This window comes from Ciona intestinalis, unplaced genomic scaffold (assembly GCF_000224145.3).
Source record: "Ciona intestinalis unplaced genomic scaffold, KH HT000142.2, whole genome shotgun sequence".
Taxonomy (NCBI): domain Eukaryota; kingdom Metazoa; phylum Chordata; class Ascidiacea; order Phlebobranchia; family Cionidae; genus Ciona; species Ciona intestinalis.
Genome location: NW_004190464.2, coordinates 6,624 through 26,157, shown reverse-complemented (window position 1 = coordinate 26,157; position 19,534 = coordinate 6,624). Strand labels below are relative to the sequence as shown.

General features: G+C 39.2%; 2 protein-coding genes and 1 long non-coding RNA gene across 5 annotated transcripts in view; 1 reads left to right on the top strand and 2 right to left on the bottom strand.

The window, feature by feature from the left end:
* Nucleotides 1–6,580, bottom strand: part of LOC101243298 — a 17,990-nt gene extending 11,410 nt beyond the window's left edge. Inside the window, exons 1-5 of the long non-coding RNA XR_003396931.1 lie at nucleotides 6,481–6,580; nucleotides 4,250–4,297; nucleotides 3,741–3,820; nucleotides 3,307–3,414; nucleotides 2,738–2,787 (exon numbers count right to left, since the gene is read on the bottom strand). This is a non-coding gene — a long non-coding RNA (rho guanine nucleotide exchange factor 12). The remainder of the gene's footprint in view (nucleotides 1–2,737; nucleotides 2,788–3,306; nucleotides 3,415–3,740; nucleotides 3,821–4,249; nucleotides 4,298–6,480) is intronic.
* Nucleotides 6,581–8,398: 1,818 nt separating this feature from the next.
* Nucleotides 8,399–10,620, top strand: LOC108950425. The gene is made up of 4 exons (XM_026839035.1): nucleotides 8,399–8,819; nucleotides 9,339–9,489; nucleotides 10,001–10,119; nucleotides 10,336–10,620. Exons 1-4 carry the CDS (start codon nucleotides 8,568–8,570, stop codon nucleotides 10,618–10,620), a joined length of 807 nt encoding a protein of 268 aa, XP_026694836.1. The 5' UTR covers nucleotides 8,399–8,567.
* A 406-nt stretch (nucleotides 10,621–11,026) lies between these two features.
* LOC100175752 (heterogeneous nuclear ribonucleoprotein U-like protein 1) lies at nucleotides 11,027–19,227 on the bottom strand (the record flags this gene model as incomplete). 3 transcript variants are annotated; one of them, XM_018816122.1, is given in 16 exon segments in its annotated part: nucleotides 11,027–11,284; nucleotides 11,699–11,863; nucleotides 12,342–12,501; nucleotides 13,187–13,289; nucleotides 13,403–13,453; nucleotides 13,903–14,058; nucleotides 14,785–14,940; nucleotides 15,132–15,300; nucleotides 16,866–16,982; nucleotides 17,139–17,261; nucleotides 17,321–17,437; nucleotides 17,900–18,055; nucleotides 18,389–18,601; nucleotides 18,751–18,867; nucleotides 18,972–19,059; nucleotides 19,113–19,227. In XM_018816122.1, coding segments are annotated over 16 exon segments (2,153 nt in total), but the record flags the coding sequence as incomplete, so codon positions are not given.
* Between the last annotated feature and the right edge of the window lie 307 nt (nucleotides 19,228–19,534).

The following is a 19,534-nucleotide window of genomic DNA, read 5'->3' as shown; positions in this document are numbered from 1 at the left end:
TTCGGACCCAGAATCCCTGGTTCTCCAACCATGGCCTTGGGTTCGAATCCAGGATCCCTGGTTCTCCAACCATGGCCTGGGTTCGGACCCAGAATCTCTAGTTCTCCAACCATGGCCTGGGTTCGGACCCAGAATCTCTAGTTCTCCAACCATGGCCTGGGTTCGAACCCAGAATCTCTAGTTCTCCAACCATGGCCTGGGTTCGGACCCAGGATCTCTGGTTCTCCAACCATGGCCTGGGTTCGAACCCAGGATTTAGACAACAACAGCTCTCTGGCCCCATCACCAGGTTGAAATATTTACCTTCCAAAGTTGCTTCTCGAGGTCTTGTTTGAGCTTCTGTGCCGTACCAAGGTCCAAAAGTAGTTTATGGATCGGATTCTTTGCGTATTCCTCCTTTATTCTCTGTATGTTACTATGTATTGTGTGATGAACAATGGGAGTACAAACATAAGTGTCCATACAAACATAAGTGTCCATACAAACATAAGTGTCCATACAAACATAAGTGTCCATACAAACATAAGTGTCCATACAAACATAAGTGTCCATACAAACATAAGTGTCCATACAAACATAAGTGTCCATACAAACATAAGTGTCCATACAAACATAAGTGTCCATACAAACCTCAACTTCTGCCGTCTCCTGCAACAACATCTTCTTAATCGTTTCAACTTTCTCGTCATAAAACGTAGTTTTCCCCGTCGACTGTAAAACAGGTGCCATTATCATCCAATAATGGGCGGTTGGTGTGCGCTCAATCTAGAGGGTATTGTTCGAGGCTCGTTGCTGCTACCATTGTGGGCGTATGTGTCCTTGGGCAAGACACTTGACCACAATTGCTACAACCCAGTGGTCACTAATGGGTTGTCCAAATTGTCAGCCACACATAAAAATCACACCCACAAAGTTACATATGTGGTAACTCGTAAGCGGGCACGAGGTATATGAAACAGAACACCTGTGTTATAACAACTGTCGTTTCCCCACCATGCGAGGATAAATAAGTTACATACATGGTAACTCGTAAGCGTGCACGAGATGTATGAAACAGAACACCCGTGTTATAACAACTGTCGTTGCCCCGCCATGCCAGGATGAATAAGTTACACACATGCAAGTGTCATTATGATGTCATCAATACACCAAACTCACCTGTTTAGGTTTGGCTTGAACCTCAGTATGGATGGGTGAATCCCCTGATGCGAGATTATTATTGTGGGTGACTGGGGCTCCAAGAAGGGTGAGTGCAACGTAACTATCCGCTGTGGGGTATATGGGGTTAGTGGGGTGTTAGGGGTAAATATGTGTGGAATGTAAAACATGAAATATAAGTTTACCTTTAATCAACTTGACCACTTCAACATGGTTGCATTCCGTAACCTTTGACCCATTCACCTGTGATTAGGATTTAGATTAATCTTTGAATTTCATATGGGTGAGGTCCTACAGTGAGGCATGCCATGGAACCTGGGATTTAGACCAGAATTGGCCCATTACCCCAACATTATATATGCACATTCTATTCTATAAAGGTGAGGTCCTACAGTGAGGCACGGCATGGGACCTGGGGTTTAGAGCAAAGTTGGCCCATTACCCCAACATTGTACATGCACATTCTATTCTATAAGGGTGAGGTCCTACAGTGAGGCACGCCATGGGACTTGGGATTTAAGTCAAAGTTGGCCCATTACCCCAACATTGTACATGCACATTCTATTCTATAAGGGTGAGGTCCTACAGTGAGGCACGCCATGGGACCTGGGGTTTAGGCCACAGTTGGTTTATATTTATTATTTACAAATTACCTAAAAACAATCAAAATATTTGTGTTTCAACAATCGGTTAAAAATCTTTCTTTCTACAATTATTGGTTTGTGATGTCATAATAAACAAATATTTACTGGGTATCGTATATTAAACCTAAAAACCTCATTAACCAGTATCTAGTGGTAATAAAACATCTGTTTTTACAGTGTTGTATGTTATTCTTAACAATAATTTTTGAATAACTAAACAAAAAAATGTAGAAACAAAAAATGATAAGCACAAAAAAATATAGGCAATGTAGGAACACTAAAAAGTGATAATCAATACAAATAAATTAACTGGGTGTTGGGGGAATGGGCAATGGCGTGCCTCATTGTGGGACCTCATCCACAAAACGATAGAATAGAGAAACATTGTTAAGTTATTTATTTGTCTTTATCTCCATATAAGGGCAATTGTGTATAACCATAGAAATCATATAAACCCCTCATAAATATTCCAACAAACGCCCCAGATATCCAATCTTTTATCAACAGGTTAAACATGGGGTTAGTTAAAACAGGGACGAATTTTTAAGATGTTGTGCTGACTTTTTTGAAGCCTGGTTTAAAATATGGAAACTTTTGTTTTTCTCCACAAAGTCTGCTTGTGATATGTATGGTATTGAAAACATTATTTAGAAGTATCTTGTGCATTCCTGGTTTAAAGCTGAATGGGTATTATATTTTAATATATGGTGGGGTGGGGAGATGGGAAGCAAACAACATATAAACAACCTGCTCAGGTTTTAAACAATTAACAACGGCCCATGATAGTCGTGAGGATATGGTTTTATAATTCGTTGAATGTTCTTGGTTTTCTACAAAATCGGGAAAGAAAATAAGGATAAAGTGTCCCGTCTTCCCCACCCTACTATGCTTTATAACAAATTATGTATTATAATTTATTCTACTTTAACACAAACCTTAATAATCCGATCACCTTGCACCACACCAGCTTTATGCGCCGCACCATCTGCAACAAACTTCACCTCATAAACCAACCATGATAATTAAACTTACAGCAATAAAACCAATGACTTTCTAACATGAGTTATAATGTGTGTGTGAATGTAATGCAAACACACCATGCATATATATAGTGGGTTGCATTTTAACCGACATTGAACACCCATATATAGTGGTCATAAACTTCACCCCAAGTCCCAACTTCACCCCATCAAATCCGTACCACCTTACCCCCCATATCATAATCCCACAGTTTTAACCCACCAGCCTACTAAGTTCGCCCTCCCCACCAATTTTACCCCACCCAACATACACCCACGCCAACTCAACCTGTACCCCAACCTAAACCTTGTGCAACACCCACCCCATCTACCTACAAACTTCGACACATTGTGGGTCCCCCTACTAAACCCAACCCCCCCAAATGTTTCCTCAACACATCCCAGGATTCTACAAACTTTGGACTCTGCCCCGCAACCTCCCAACCCAACCCCCACAAAATGACCCCCGGTAACCCCCAACCCACCTTCTTTCACCGACTGCACATACACGGGGTTGTCACCACTAACCGTCAACCCGTAACCCCGCTCGTCACGCTGTACGATCACGCACTTCATCACCAAACTAGGGCCACCTAGTGGACATAAATATCAATCAAAATTGTTCCGGAAAATACTTAGTTTGTCGCTTGATTATTAGAATTAAATTCATAAAATTTATACATTTTCACTAGTTCTGTTTATGCACTGACAATTTGTGAATCGCGCATTCTCCCACAATGGTAGCAGCGACAAGCCTTGAACTGGTATCCTCCGGTGCAGAGGAAAGCACTTAGACAACTGTTCCGATCATTACAAATAAATATTTTTTGCAGCAGCTTTTAAAACTTTTACCTAACCACAGTTAACACAATAGCTCATAATGATGTCATAATACAACACAATGAAGATTATTACGAACCTGTAACATCATTTGTGTCATGAGATTCCGAAGATTTTTCTTTGAGTTGAATCGGACCTCCTATAATTGCTTTGCTCAACCTGAAAAAGATGTTTATTAAGTTGGTGATGTCATTGTGTTAGTAATAGATGATACGCATGCATCACTTAAAGGATGTCACGTTTGTAATTTTGCACAAAATCTAGGGTGACATTGTTGTAATGTATAGTTTAGTTACACTCATAGTTGTCAAACATAGGGAACCTCATTGATTAATGTGGTGAATGCAATATACTTTGGCTCTGCTTGTTTGTATAGACACCTAACAGCAGGGTAAAATCTGGGGTGACATTGTTAAAATGCAGTTACACTCATAGTTGTCAAACATAGGGAACCTCATTGAATAATATGGTGAATGCAATATACTTTGGCTCTGCTTGTATGTATCAAATTTAGTGGAAATGAAATTCCAAGCAACATATACTAAATATATACAAGATACCCCCCATCCATTATTACAACACAATCACCTTTGTTCCCGATGATGTTCCTTCCGTTCCTTCCTCGATGCACCAAGTCTGTAAAAGATGACTCGTCAAATAAATCATGACTAAGCAAATAAATCATGACTAAGCAAATAAATCATGACTGATCAAATATCAAAAAAATTATGATTAGGCAGAGCAACAGGCCCAAAATTTAAGACATAAATATTAAATAATATTATCATTTTTTTAATTGTTAGGGTAACGGACCAAATTCCAGGTCCTACGACCTACGACGTGCCTCACTGTAGGACTTCACCCATATAGAATAGAATGTGCGTATACAATGTTGGGGTAATGGACCAACTCTGGTCTAAATCCCAGGTCCCATGACATGCCTCACTGTAGGACCTCACCCATATAGAATAGAATGTGCATATACAATGTTGGGGTAAAGGGCCAACCCTGGTCTAAATCCCAGGTCCCATGACATGCCTCACTGTAGGACCTCACCCATATAGAATAGAATGTGCGTATACAATGTTGGGGTAATGGACCAACTCTGGTCTAAATCCCAGGTCCCATGGCATGCCTCACTGTAGGACCTCACCCATATAGAATAGAATGTGCATATACAATGTTGGGGTAATGGGCCAACCCTGGTCTAAATCCCAGGTCCCATGGCATGCCTCACTGTAGGACCTCACCCATATAGAATAGAATGTGCATATACAATGTTGGGGTAATGGGCCAACTCTGGTCTAAATCCCAGGCCCCATGGCATGCCTCACTGTAGGACCTCACCCATATAGAATAGAATGTGCATATACAATGTTGGGGTAATGGGCCAACTCTGGTCTAAATCCCAGGTCCCATAACATGCTTCACTGTGGGACCTCACCCATATAGAATAGAATGTGCATATACAATGTTGGGGTAATGGGCCAACTCTGGTCTAAATCCCAGGTCCCATGGCGTGCCTCACTGTAGGACCTCACCCATATAGAATAGAATGTGCATATACAATGTTGGGGTAATGGGCCAACTCTGGTCTAAATCCCAGGTCCCATGGCGTGCCTCACTGTAGGACCTCACCCATATAGAATAGAATGTGCATATACAATGTTGGGGTAATGGGCCAACTCTGGTCTAAATCCCAGGTCCCATGGCATGCCTCACTGTAGGACCTCACCCATATAGAATAGAATGTGCATATACAATGTTGGGGTAATGGGCCAACTCTGGTCTAAATCCCAGGCCCCATAACATGCTTCACTGTGGGACCTCACCCATATAGAATAGAATGTGCATATACAATGTTGGGGTAATGGGCCAACTCTGGCTTAAACGCCAGGTCCCATGGCGTGCCTCACTGTAGGACCTTACCCATGTAGAATAGAATGTGCATATACAATGTTTGGATATTGGGCCAACTCTGGCTATTTAAATGCAATTAAAGGGAAGTCAGCAACTCGACTGTGGGCATGGGAGTGGCGACCATGGATAAGTCACTCAAGTTCCCACCCACAAGGATATAAATGACCAAACAAACCAAAAGTCATGCCTGCTTATCCACACACTGCAATAGCTCAGCAACTCGACTGTGGACATGGGAGTGGCGACCATGGATAAGTCACTCAACAAGTTCCCACCCATGAGGATATAAATGACCAAACCAACCAAAAGTCATGTCTACTTATCCACACACTGCAATAGCATCAGTAACTCGACTGTGGGCATGGGAGTGGCAACCATGGATAAGTCACTCAAGTTCCCGCCCATGAGGATATAAATGACCAAACCAACCAAAAGTCATGTCTACTTATCCACACACCGCAATAGCTTCAGCAACTCGACTGTGGACACAGGAGTGGCAACCATGAAAACACTCAAGTTCCCACCCACAAGGATATAAATGACCAAACCAACCAAAAGTCATGCCTGCTTATCCACACACTGCAATAGCTTCAGCAACTCGACTGTGGGCATGGGAGTGGCAACCATGGATAAGTCACTCAACAAGTTCCCACCCACGAGGATATAAATGACCAAACCAACCAAAAGTCATGTCTGCTTATCCACACACTGCAATAGCATCAGTAACTCGACTGTGGGCATGGGAGTGGCAACCATGGATAAGTCACTCAAGTTCCCGCCCACGAGGATATAAATGACCAAACCAACCAAAAGTCATGTCTACTTATCCACACACTGCAATAGCTTCAGTAACTCGACTGTGGACACAGAGTAACCATAAAAACAACATACATACGCACCTGTCGTTGATGCTCCCTTTCTGAACTTCCATTATTTAACATATATACATGATTTCTATGAAACAAAATCCTAGACTTTAAAACAAATCATTAAAAAACATAAAATTAAATATTTCAGCGAACAAACTAACTTAAACCTTGTTTAGTTTAAAAATCTTTCGTTTTAGAATTAAATGAATCGAGAAACAATCAAGAAAATTATTAACATGAATTACTTCCTGTATTACATCATAATCACCCATTGTTACATTTCTATGATTCAATTCTAGGATTATATCGAAGATTATAAGATTAGTTTGATTATAAGTTTGTTCTTTATAAATATTAAACTAACTTTTATATTAAACTTGTGTTTTATATTCAAATATAATTAATTACTGCTTAACAAATATGTGGTTACACTTATGTGGGTGAACATATTTAAACAAACGAATCATTCAATTCATCAACCAACATTCTGTTTACTGATAATTCTTTACAAAGTTTATAAACATAAAACAATAGTTGTATTCAACTTGTATTTGCTGAAATAATATACATTATGTGGTAGTGTCTCGTTGTATTCGTTCGATAAATGTAAATATTATTTACATTTTTAATTTATCTGCCTAATTAGGTCGTGAAATTTAAATTCGAAACAACAAGAAAAACTTCATTCATTTTGTTCCTGTTCGCACAACTTTCCTAATTTCAATTTAACTTTCTTTAGAACAACTAAGTTCCTTATAAATACTACCTGTACTCATACCTGTGAAAGTATATCATCTAAAACTAGTAAACATTGTCAATAAAAATAAAATACAAAATAAAAACAATTCAATAAAAAACTCTTTTCTAAGAATTCGTCATTTTATCCTTTTTCGGAAACAGTGTTGCAAAATTAAAAATATCAATTCACACCCATGTCGCCAATGACACCACTTTGGCGAATATTACAATTAAAAGTATTTTTCTGCATAAATTTACTTTGCAATGCAATATTTTTAACGCAAAACTTATTTAAAAACGTAATGAAAATCTGACCTACAAAAAATATCGTTCAACACAAAAAATATTTTGTCCCCGTTTAAACTAGTTTTAAAACATGTTTTATTGACCCACTGGTACTCGGATCTTAATCTAATTACCATTTAAATATATATCACTTTGATTTTCAAAATAAAATTTATTTAACATGGTTCATAATAATACCAAATAAAACAGTGCCGCAAGCGGGTACAATCTGCCGGAAAACATTCCGTAAGAGGGTAGTATTTTAATCTTTTACACCGAGGCCAACCATTCAATATTGTTAACACCGCCATCAGGTGTCGCGTCAATAACACGTGTACCACAACGGTAGCAGCATCGAGCCTTGAACCGGTAACCTCTATGTTGGAGGCCCGAGGATACAAATGACTTTATCCAGTTTCCACCTAAAGTTAAACATTAACCTGACCCATGCAAACACGGAGTATGTAACCACATAGTTTGCTAATTATGGCACAAATGTGGGCCAGCGGTGTAACGTTTTAATAAAATAGCAAAGATCAAATTGTTTCCAACAATAAATAGAGGTGTATATTAGCAGCAAAAGTGACAAATAAAACCGTGGCTACTTAACCGAGCATACAATAAACTCACAGTGAGTTGAAGTTAATTAGAACAACGAAGAGAATGAGCAACAAAACAACAGTCGTTAAAACACGCTACGGGTAAAAACTACTTGAGGAAAAGTGACAGACAAACGCGTGGCTGCAAAACTCACAGCTTATATAGTAGGTTAGGGGAAGACGGGACATCTTTTCATTTTGTTTTCTCTTTCCATTTGGTAGTAAACAAAGAACATTCAAAGAATTATGAATTCGTATCCTTACAACTTCCACAGACCGTTGTTAATTGTTTAAAACACGATCTTATTTGGGAATCATGTGCTAAAAGTGTCCCATCTACCCCCACCCTACTATATATCCAATTTGTATTTTATAGTATGACGTTATTATTACGTTTCATGACGAAACAGATTCAATTGTTAAACTAAAATTTAAATAATTGTTATTTATACAGCGGGGAACAATAGTTAGGCTAGTGACGCAATAAAGGTGATTATGAAAGTAATTGTCGCCGGATTCTCGAAAACTGGGACGAAGTCGATGCGAGCAGCACTGACAGAGCTCGGGTTCACCGTCCACGATTACCCCGAGCACTTTCAATACAACGGGGAGTTGTGGCGTAAAGTGTTGAATGAGGGCGCGGAGAAAGGGGATTTCCACCGGATGTATGATGACGTAGACGCCGTCGTCGACGCGCCCGCCTTTTATTTTTGGCGGGAAATCCATGAAGAGTTTCCTGAAGCGAAGGTGGGCGCACATCATGCTCGCTGTTTTGTATGTGTATATAAATACTATATAGTAGGGTGGGGGTGGATGGGACACCTTTTCATTCTACTTTCAAAGAATTATAAAATCTATATACCGTTGTTAATAACACGAACAGGATATTTGGATATTATGTGCTGAAGGTGTCCCGTCTTACCCCACAGTTCTATATGTGGCATCATACCCCCCCAAAACAACAGCCACCCAAAGTTTGAGGTAATGGGTTTAGGGCTCGTCGCTGCTACCATTGTGGATGTATGTGTCTTTGGGAAAGACACTTAGCGGCAATTGCTCCAACCCAGTGGTCACTAATGGGTTGTCCAAATTATCAGCCATACATAAAAAATACAAAAAAAATCCAACAAAAAATATCACCCACAAAGTAACATACATTAACTCGTAAGCTTGCACGAGGTGTTAAACCCGTGTGATAACGACTGTCGTTTTCCGGCCACGCGAGGATAAAGTAAATTACATTCATTCATTTATTCACCCCAATAGATTATCCTTACCGTTCGTGACAACGAAGACGTTTGGTTCAATAGTTGGCAAAACCAGATCACGCAAGTTATGAAAAACAACTTTGTGTTCAAGCTTGCGTCTTCAATAACACCAACGGGCTACAAGTTTAATCAATATTCAAGTGATGTAGGTGTGGTATTGTTGATGGCGGGTTTTCAACCTATATGCATCCCCTTTAATCCATGGCCCACTATTTTTCAACCTTTTGAAAAAAATAAGAAATGTGTTTTAATTAAAAAACTTTAGTTAGAACAATACAATGATATAAACACAACATAAACAAGATGACACCTTAATTAGTATTACTTGGAGATGATAAATTTAAAAACAAGTACTTTTTAAATTTGTACTTTGTCCCCTTGAAAAGGGCTGATGGGCTCTTGGTTGGGGATCTCTATGTAATAACAACTGTTTATATGTGACATCACAATAACATTTATGTCATCAAAAAAATTTATAGGATGTTAAAATAATATGTATATGACATCACAACAACCCTTACCAAATAAAGAGTGAAGTCCGGTCAATGTACTTTAAAAAAATCAATATTTGAAAATCTTTCTAAACAAACATTTATTCAGAAGATGGGGGCACTGAATAGATGACATTATTTGGTACTAACATAGTTGTTGTACTTACAGGTCAAACAGTGTACGGGATGCGACGAAGCTTCATACCGTTGGTGTTCCATAGAAGTTTCAAACTTAACCCAACGTTATGTAAGAAGAGGTACAGGGAGCATAATGCTGATGTCATACAGGTGACTATGATGTAACAGTGAGGTTGGTGCAACAGCCACACTTTTTAGCTGACTATCTTCCCCACACCTTTACCCATAGTGTTTCAATGACTGTTGTTTTACTGCTAATTGCCTTCTCTGCGTTGTTTAAATTATGAAATCTCTGCTATTGATTTCAAGAGATAAATGAATTTATGTCTCATCAACAATAAGCTATAACTATGACATCATCAACAGAACGCACCATCCGATAAACTCTTGAAGTTCAATGTAAAAGATGGGTGGGGTCCGTTGTGTGGGTTCCTGGGGGTCCAGCAACCTGAAACCCCCTTCCCCCGGAAAAATGTGGGGGGGACGATAATGGACGACTTCATGACGTCACACCCGTTGTTTCTGCGGCTTGGACGCGAAACACTTGTGTCAACATCTTTATTGGGTGGGGTGGCGCTTATGGGGGGCTGGCGGGCGATGAGGTTCTTTAGGTCACGATGGGGATCGGGAAAGAAGTCGACCTCGTCATAATGGTGTTATTGTTAAGTCTTGTGCAACATTTTCTTCCAATTGCCGAGTAATTTGTTTTGATTATTTTTTAACAATTTATATTGTATGTTGGGTTTAGCATCCACGCTTTTATTTGACATTTTTATGAAAGTAGTTTTTACCCACAAGGTCTTTAACGATTGTCGTTTTGCTGTTAATTTCCTTATAATTAACCTGCTCTTCGCTTTCGTATTCGAAGAGATAAATAAGTTCCATTACAAATATTTTAATCGCTGAGTCCTAAGTGTTAATTATTACGTCATTAAACCATTTATCGCGTGTTGAACCTTGCATTGTTACGTCACAACCAACTAATAAAGATAAATCGCTTCAGGGTCATGGTTGCTATAATGAAATGCCGACAGCGAGCATGAGGTATACAACAAAATCAAACTTGGGAATTTATTTACAAAATTGATTGGCGGCAGTCTTACACAATTCTCTGTAAAATATTAAAAAACTAATTATTCCGAATAATCGGGAAAGTTTAAACCAACAGTTAGTTCTTTATTGTTGTTGTTGTTGTTTCCCCCCGNTAAGCTTGCTGGTAGCTCGCGTAGTAGTTCTGGTATTGCTGAACCGCTGCTTGTTGTTGAGCTGCTGCTTGTTGTTGATAATATTGCGCCCATTGTTGACTGTAATCCTGCTGTTATGTTGGTGTTAGGGGTTGGGTGTCAATGGTATAGAAAATATGACCCCATCGTTACGTAAAAGACAAATTAAAGGCCAATTTATGTCTAAACTAACACCGTAGATATAGATATGGGGAAAGGCATGTTTTTCAGTAATTTGAAGGGTAATTTCGACTTAAAAATAAATTTAAAAATAGGAAAGTGTAAAATACATGGGTTGTTTGTTATCCATATATCAAAAAATCAAAATGGGATTAGAAGCGGGGTAATTTTATAAATTTTTCCAAAAAAAGTTCGACAAGATAACTAGAAACTATTTTTCCCACAAAAGAAAAAAACACACAAAAAAAGTTCGTTTAAACCCATTACCAAAGTGAATACTTTTGATGATTTATACACTCGGTGTTTCTATCTTTAACTATCCTTACCTGGCCTTGTGCGTTATATGATTGTTGGTAATTCTGCTGTTGCTGCTGCGGGTTCTGTTGTTGTTGTTGTTGCTGCTGTTGTTGCGGGTTATTTACATTCTGAGCAGCGATTTGAGCGGTTTGTTGCTGGTAGGCTTGTTGTTGATAGTTGTACGGGTGGTTGGCCTGGGAGGACAAGTTGTGTGAACTTACAGAAGGTTAAAGCTGACAATATGGACTAACTTATTTATCCTACCGGGGCAACAACGGTCGTTATAACATGGGTGTTCTGTTTTATTTATCTCGTGCCCGCTTACGAGTTACCATGTATGTAACTTATTTATCCTTGTATGGCAACAGCAGTCGTTATAACACGGATGTTCTGTTTCATAAACCTCGTGCCAGCTCACGAGTTACCACGTATGTAACTTTGTGGCTGATAATTTGTACAACCTATTAGTAACAACTGGGTTGGAGCAATTGTTGTTAAGTGTCTTGCTCAAGAACACATACACCCACAAGGGTGGCAGCGACGAGCCTTGAACCCATTACCTCTACATAAGAGACCGACAAAATCATATCTCTTATAACAAACCGTTTGTTGGGCTTGATTTTTGTTTGTTAAATGTTTTTAGACCAGAATCATGGAATTCAATGAAGTTACCTGCTGTCTCTGCTGTTGTTGTTGTTGTTGTTGATTCTGTTGTTGATTCTGTTGTGGGTTTTGTTGTTGTGGGTTCTGTTGTTGACGTTGATTGTTTCTGTTGAATCCAGAGTTTCTGTTGTTGTTGTTTTGAAAAGATCGATTGTTTCCGCCACGATTTCTGGGGAATAGAAATCATATTAACAACGTGCAACCACAGCTTCCCCAACCCCATAAACCAGGAGTTCTAAACCTTAGAAGATGTCGCCCAAATATTAATCTCAAACATTAGCCAAGCTTTGACGTCCCAATCTTCGAAACTAGTTCTCCCCGTAATGAAAACATACAACGTCATGAAACATTGTAGCAGGCGACCCATCTAAATCAAATAGTGGCCGATTTTTGCTTTAAGGTTACACTCATAGTTGTCAAACATAGGGAACCTCATTGATTAATGTGGTGAATGCAATATACTTTGGCTCTGCTTGTTTGTATAGACACCTAACAGCAGGGTAAAATCTGGGGTGACATTGTTAAAATACAGTTACACTCATAGTTGTCAAACATAGGGAACCTCATTGATTAATGTGGTGAATGCAATATACTTTGGCTCTGCTTGTTTGTATAGACACCTAACAGCAGGGTAAAATCTGGGGTGACGTTGTTAAAATACAGTTACACTCATAGTTGTCAAACATAGGGAACCTCGTTGATTAATGTGGTGAATGCAATATACTTTGGCTCTGCTTGTTTGTATAGATACCTAACAGCAGGGTAAAATCTGCTTTAGGCTTAAAACCAAGGTGTTAAAACTCATAACATCATCCCTGTTTCAATATACAGGAAGCCCACACTCAACCACTTACCCCCCACCCATGTTGTTCCTGAACCCTTGGTTACGATTCCCTCCGTATCCCCCTCTGTTACCCCCATGGTCCCGACGCCCACGGTTCCCATGCCAGTTTCCACCTGGGAACAAAGATGGCGGTTAGATGTCACTACTAATTTTTCGAAAAACTTTGTTAACAAAATGTAGAAATAAATATTGGATGATAAATTATTTTTATGTCAGTGTTGCGCACCTCCATTATTCCAACCAGTGTTGCCACCAAAATTTCGCCGGTCGTTAAAACCTGAACGAAGCATGAATATTTATTTCAATATAAATAATCCTTCATTAAATCAATGGGGGAACAATAAAAAGTCTATTAAACGTGCCTAATATTTCAATAGATCAACTGGTTTATATTTAATAATGAATTAATGTAACTTATTTATCCCTACTTGGCGGGGAAACGACAGTCGTTATAACACGGGTGTTCTGTTTCATACACCTCGTGTCCGGTTACAGGTTACCATGTATGTAACTTTGTAGGTAATTGTTTTTACGTATGGCTGACAATTTAGACAACCCATCAGTGACCACTGGGTTGGAGCAATTGTCGTTAAGTGTCTTGCCCAAGGACACATACGTTCATAATGGTAGCAGCGTCGAGCCTTGAACCTGCAACTTCTGGTTGAAAATGCGACAACTTTGCCACAACATCAAAATACAGCCAAACTACACCAGCAACCAACTCACCCCCGGAATTCCTGTTGAAGCCCCCTCGACCCCCGCCCCCACCAAAGCCCCGGTTAAATCCACCACCCCCGAACCCTCGGTTCATACCCCCACGGAACGGGGCTCGCATCATACCCCGGGGTTCCCCCCAACCCCCACGACCTCGACCATCGAACCCTGTAATAATAAGTATTATGACATCATCAGGTTATTCTGACATCATTGTCATCTAGTTAGACACACCCGTACCCACCCACCTACTATGAATATTCAGTGCAAAAGCATGCAAACAACCTGAGGTTAAACAAGAAATAGATGGAGTAATAATAATGGGATGATCAGCTTATTGTACAATTATGCTTCAACAAAGTAAATATTGCCCTGAATATATTTTGAATCTGTTTTACTCATGTGTTATTTGATATTTTGGTGGGTTTGTTGGTTATGTTGTGGCAGGAATGAAGTGCTTGAGTAAATGGCTGTTGGGGTAATGAGCCAAACCTGAATAATACTCTAGGATCCCAGGCAGCCTAAATGCCATGACCTCACCCATATATAAGCACACTGACATTGAAGAATTACGGCAAACTATATTATTTATGCCAAGGAATTAAGTCAGAACTGCTGTCAACACCCCATGATGGTTACAACACCAGGAATGAACATGGAACAACCCAAACCTCCTGAACCACACAGGGGGTGTTTACATCACTAATTAAAACACCAGCCCCATACTTACAAACCCCCTACTTAATATTTGCACCATTTAATAACATTAACAACATGATTCATCTCAATATATCAACCATACACCCCATATTAAGCCCCTACCTACTTTTGTACATATTATTAATGTAATAATAATAACAATAACAACCATAGAACAACCTCCCCCCCACCGACCTCCTTTTCCACGGAACCTCTTTTCAGGAGGAGGTCCCTTCTTCCTTGCATCTTCACGATATTTATCGATCAATTTTACCGCTTCATCTTTCCCAAGCTCGGGGAAAACTACTTCCTCAAAACCATCCGGCCCCTCCTCTGGTAGGCTGAAGTTTGCTACAACATAGATATAATATTAACAACACGAACACAACGCAAAGCGCAGCAGTGTTGCAAAATTTAAATGTTTTCGAATCGTTGCGCAACACTACTGCCACAAAACGTTAAACTTTCGTAAAAGTTTCGCGTTTTGTTGGTTTATAATAATAATAACCCGTGGGCGATGTAGGATTGGGCTACAATAATACCTTTCATCTCAAATATTGCAATATCGGGTATCTCTTTGCCCTCATCCTTAGTGCGTTTATCCAATCTGCTTTTAAATTCTTCCTCACTTGGAACAATTACAATAGCTCTTCGATGAAAACCCTCGAATGAACGTAACTTACGTCGTTGAGCCGACGCAAATACATTTGTCTATGTTGGTTTTGGGCAAAAGACATGAAATTACGGAAGAGCCAACAAAGTGTTTTTATAGACAACCCGGTATAATTAGACTTACCTTCCTGTAAGTAACGTGTTATCTTTGTGTTGTATTGTGTGTTTGTTGTTCTGTGTGTTTGTTGTAAGTATGTACAGTTGTTGTAGGTGTGTGTGTGTTTTTGTGTGGTAGTTACAAACAAATAAACACAAAACAATTTGTTACAGTTGATACCAGGCACATAGGGATGCACATTACAGTATTCTAGGATATTCGAGAATATTTTATTTCGGATCTACAATTTCGAATTTTTTTTATTTATAGGGAAAAATAATTTTCCCACATAAATTCAGCCTATTGGCCCTTCAATAGTAGCCTTGTTTGATCATCAGCTATAAAATGATCAAAAATTGTCTGATTGGGTAATTTTTGCTTAGTAATGATCGGTTGCCGAATTTTTCGCACCATACGTTATGCATAACATCAAAGATTCCGTTTTTCTCTGCGGGAATAGAGAGCTCCAATCCCCGCAGAACAATGGTGCGAAAACGCCTGATCAGTAACTGCTAATGAAGCCGAACGAACAAGCCGAAACATGGAGCAACCACAAATACAAGAATTTTTTCCACAATTAATGGTTTTCTAAAACTGTTGAAGTACATTCAGAGATGACGTCATAAAACAGAATACTGAATCCCGTAATAAGATTCGAATTATGTAATGTGCATCCCTGCAGGTATAACATAATACATGATCTAAAATCATTAACTTTATTCCGTCAACATTTCATTGATACTTGTCGTCAGCAGGTGAAACATTGGTGAAATAAAATTAACAACAACAACAATTTTAAAATAAACTGAACAGCAGCCATTGTAACGGGGCAGGGGATAGAAATCTTATAAAACAATTACTCAGCAATTTATAGATGACTAATCATTTTTCATGAAACCCAAACATAGCATCATAGACCTCATGTACACTGTGGTTCCTTTCCAGTTTCACAAACATAGAAATAATATAACTAGGGCTGAGGTTTGTTGCGCAATAATGGAAATAATATTTTTTATCATTGTTGGTAAAAGTTAAAAAACGTTTCATGGTTTTGTCATAATCTATAGTCAATGATTTTGTTTGAAAACAATGGCAATACGACACAGCATATTTAACAATGAGTCAGGAATTATTTGACAATCAACCTAATTATGATGTCATAACAACAAACCCCACCCAAAACACAACATAGAAATAATATATTATTAAACTTTATAGAAATAACAAGCAATACTGACGTGAGCTTCACATCCAGTGTTGGCCACCATTTGAAGATATTTTTAGTTTTTGCAACTTTTATTTAAAATATTTTCATTTAAATTATTTGTATTTAAACCTTTTGTTGCAGATTTCAAATAAAAAGAAAAACAACAACTTCTTATTTTATAAAGTTAAAAAAAAATTGCGAAAAATTATTTTAATAAAAATGTGTGTTTGTGTGTTTTGTGTGCGGTAAGAAGCCACCTGTAAAACATAAGGATTAACTATACAACATCATGGTGCCTACCTGGTCAAGTATATAGTTCCTATTCTTGCGTGCAGCCATTTGAAACATCCGATTCAAACAATTAGAAGCGTGGCTCATCAAGATGTCCGTCGTGTATTTCTGTTCGATTCCTGTCACCTGTGATGTCATAATGCAAAGTGATGATGTCATAATGTGAAATAATGATGTCACAAAGTAAAAAGTTAGTACATCATGCTGATGTTATTGTCTGATGATGTCATATTAACACTGATGATGTCATAACAACACTGATGACATCACAACACCACCTACCTTCATCCGATCAACGACCGACTTCGTCCCGAGTATATTGAACCCCATCTCTGGTTTATCAACAAGTTGTTGGTTGGCGTAAAATGTTTTACCCGAGCCTGGTAACCCGCACAACATTAACACCTGTAATACAATGATGTCATCAACACCATACATGATGTCATCAATGATGTCATCATTACCTCACAATCCTTCCTCTTTGTGGGGCCGGTGGTTCCCCTAACCCGATCCTCCAACCCAACCTTTGATATGAAAACGTAATCTTCCAATTCTTGAGGGTGGGGGAAGTATGGTTCCTCCTGGGTGGATGAGGTTAATGTTATGTTAATTTTGAAATGCACACTTTGTTATAGCACCCCACAAGCTTATACCAGCTTCACCCAGCTGTTAGGTGTCTTTAATTGGAAATTTAAACATGCTACTTATGGTGAGATGGCAAAACATAGGAGACATCACATGTTTATAAAACATGAGGTCAACCGACACATTGGGAAGAAGAACGAGGTTATGTTCAGGATTTGTTATTAAGCGTCGCTAATTAAAATAATACAGAACGCGTGGTTTGCGTTTAAAAAACAAGATGACACATCCATGTATTGTTGCATGATATAGAAAAACTAAATAAATAATTTACAAACCATGATTGCATCTCAGTTGAAATTAAACATGGTTTGGTTGTTTTTAATGCTTGGCATGGAACCAGGGATGCAACACACACACACGCACATTATTACACACATATATATATATATCATAGTCACCTTCTCGCCAAAGTTGAACTCAATAGTCGTATTCTTGCACGATACATGCGGGAACAACGGATTCTCGCCCAACCTTGATTTCTCCTCAGTGAACGCTTCACCGAGCAACACCCCGTTCTTCGTGTAGTGGATGTTCATCATGTCCGTGGATAAGTCCTGGGGTGGGGTTATAATAGGGGGGTTGGATATACATCATTGTATGTAACTTAGTTATACTCCGGTGGCGGGATAACAACCCACTTAACTTTGTAGGTGATTTTTTTATGTATGGCTGATAAATTGGACAACCTATTAATAACTACTGGGTTGGAGCAATTGTTGTCAAGTGTTTCGCCCAAGGACACATACGCTCATAATGGTAGCAGCGACGAGCGTTGAACCCAGGACACATACAGCCACAATGGTAGCAGCGACAAGCGTTGAACCCAGTACCTCTAATCTATAAAATTTGTACCGCTGTGGTTCACACACATACAACCCCTTCCTCACCAAGTAACAACCAATAACATCTCCTCCTTTAAACTTCTCCCCGAATTCCTTCGATGTTTGATTTGTAACGACACGCCCGGTGCCACACAACCCATATGAGAACCTTGATTCGCCCACGTTCATAGGGGTGTTTGGTACCGACCACCCCACCCTCACAAGATGCGGATGGGCCTCCGAGGATGGAAGATGGCGAACTGAATGTTCTTCTGCCAGCTGTGAAGCAACAACACTATGGTTACTTTAGCCAGGTTTGCTTCACGATTACATAATATACGCAAAGCAAATATATTCCCAAAACATCAGCAGTCCACAGTGCTGCATATACATGCACTTATTCTAATGCAATATAAACATTAAGTTACCTTGCATTCATAACATATTTTCCCAGTAGTCACCCCGTAAGTTGCACGAACACCCGCCCACAAGTAAGCGAAACCTTCCAATGTTAACGGTACGGCTGTCAATCGTCCTTTGTGGAGCTGGAACAATATTAACAATCACTAAATTTGTATTCTTGATTAACCCATGTGTCGCATGTAACAAACACTATTATGACATCACACCATTATGACATTACACCCACCTTTATATTGAGGTCACAATGATATTTATCGATAACAACCAGCGTGTCGTCGAACTCTTCCTCTGGCTCCTCCGGTGGTGGAACAAACCTAACATAGAAACAATATTAACACACCTCAACACCACCTCCTAGTGGACGTACCTCTCTTCGTTACGTCTCATCCGCTCTTCTTCTCTTTTCTTTCTCTCTTCTTCCCTTTTTTCTCTCTCAGTGTCGAACTTACGTTTACGAGCTTGGTGGTCGCTCTCTTGTTTTACTGAATAAGAATAAATCATATGTTTTAGCGCCTCAGTACTCAGCTCTTACCCTGCTGTTAGGTGTTTATACAAACAAGCAGAGCCAAAGTATATTGCATTCACCACATTAATCAATGAGGTTCCCTATGTTTGACAACTATGAGTGTAACTGTATTTTAACAACGTCACCCCAGATTTTACCCTGCTGTTAGGTGTCTATACAAACAAGCAGAGCCAAAGTATATTGCATTCACCACATTAATCAATGAGGTTCCCTATGTTTGACAACTATGAGTGTAACTGTATTTTAACAATGTCACCCCAGAT

Coding starts and splice junctions, on each gene's coding strand:
- LOC108950425 (XM_026839035.1), top strand. CDS start 8,568: ATGAAAGTAATTGTCGCCGGATTCTCGAAAACTGGGACGAAGTCGATG. Junction 9,490..10,000: donor TCAATATTCAAGTGATGTAG/GTGTGGTATTGT, acceptor TTGTACTTACAG/GTCAAACAGTGTACGGGATG. Junction 10,120..10,335: donor ATAATGCTGATGTCATACAG/GTGACTATGATG, acceptor CATCATCAACAG/AACGCACCATCCGATAAACT.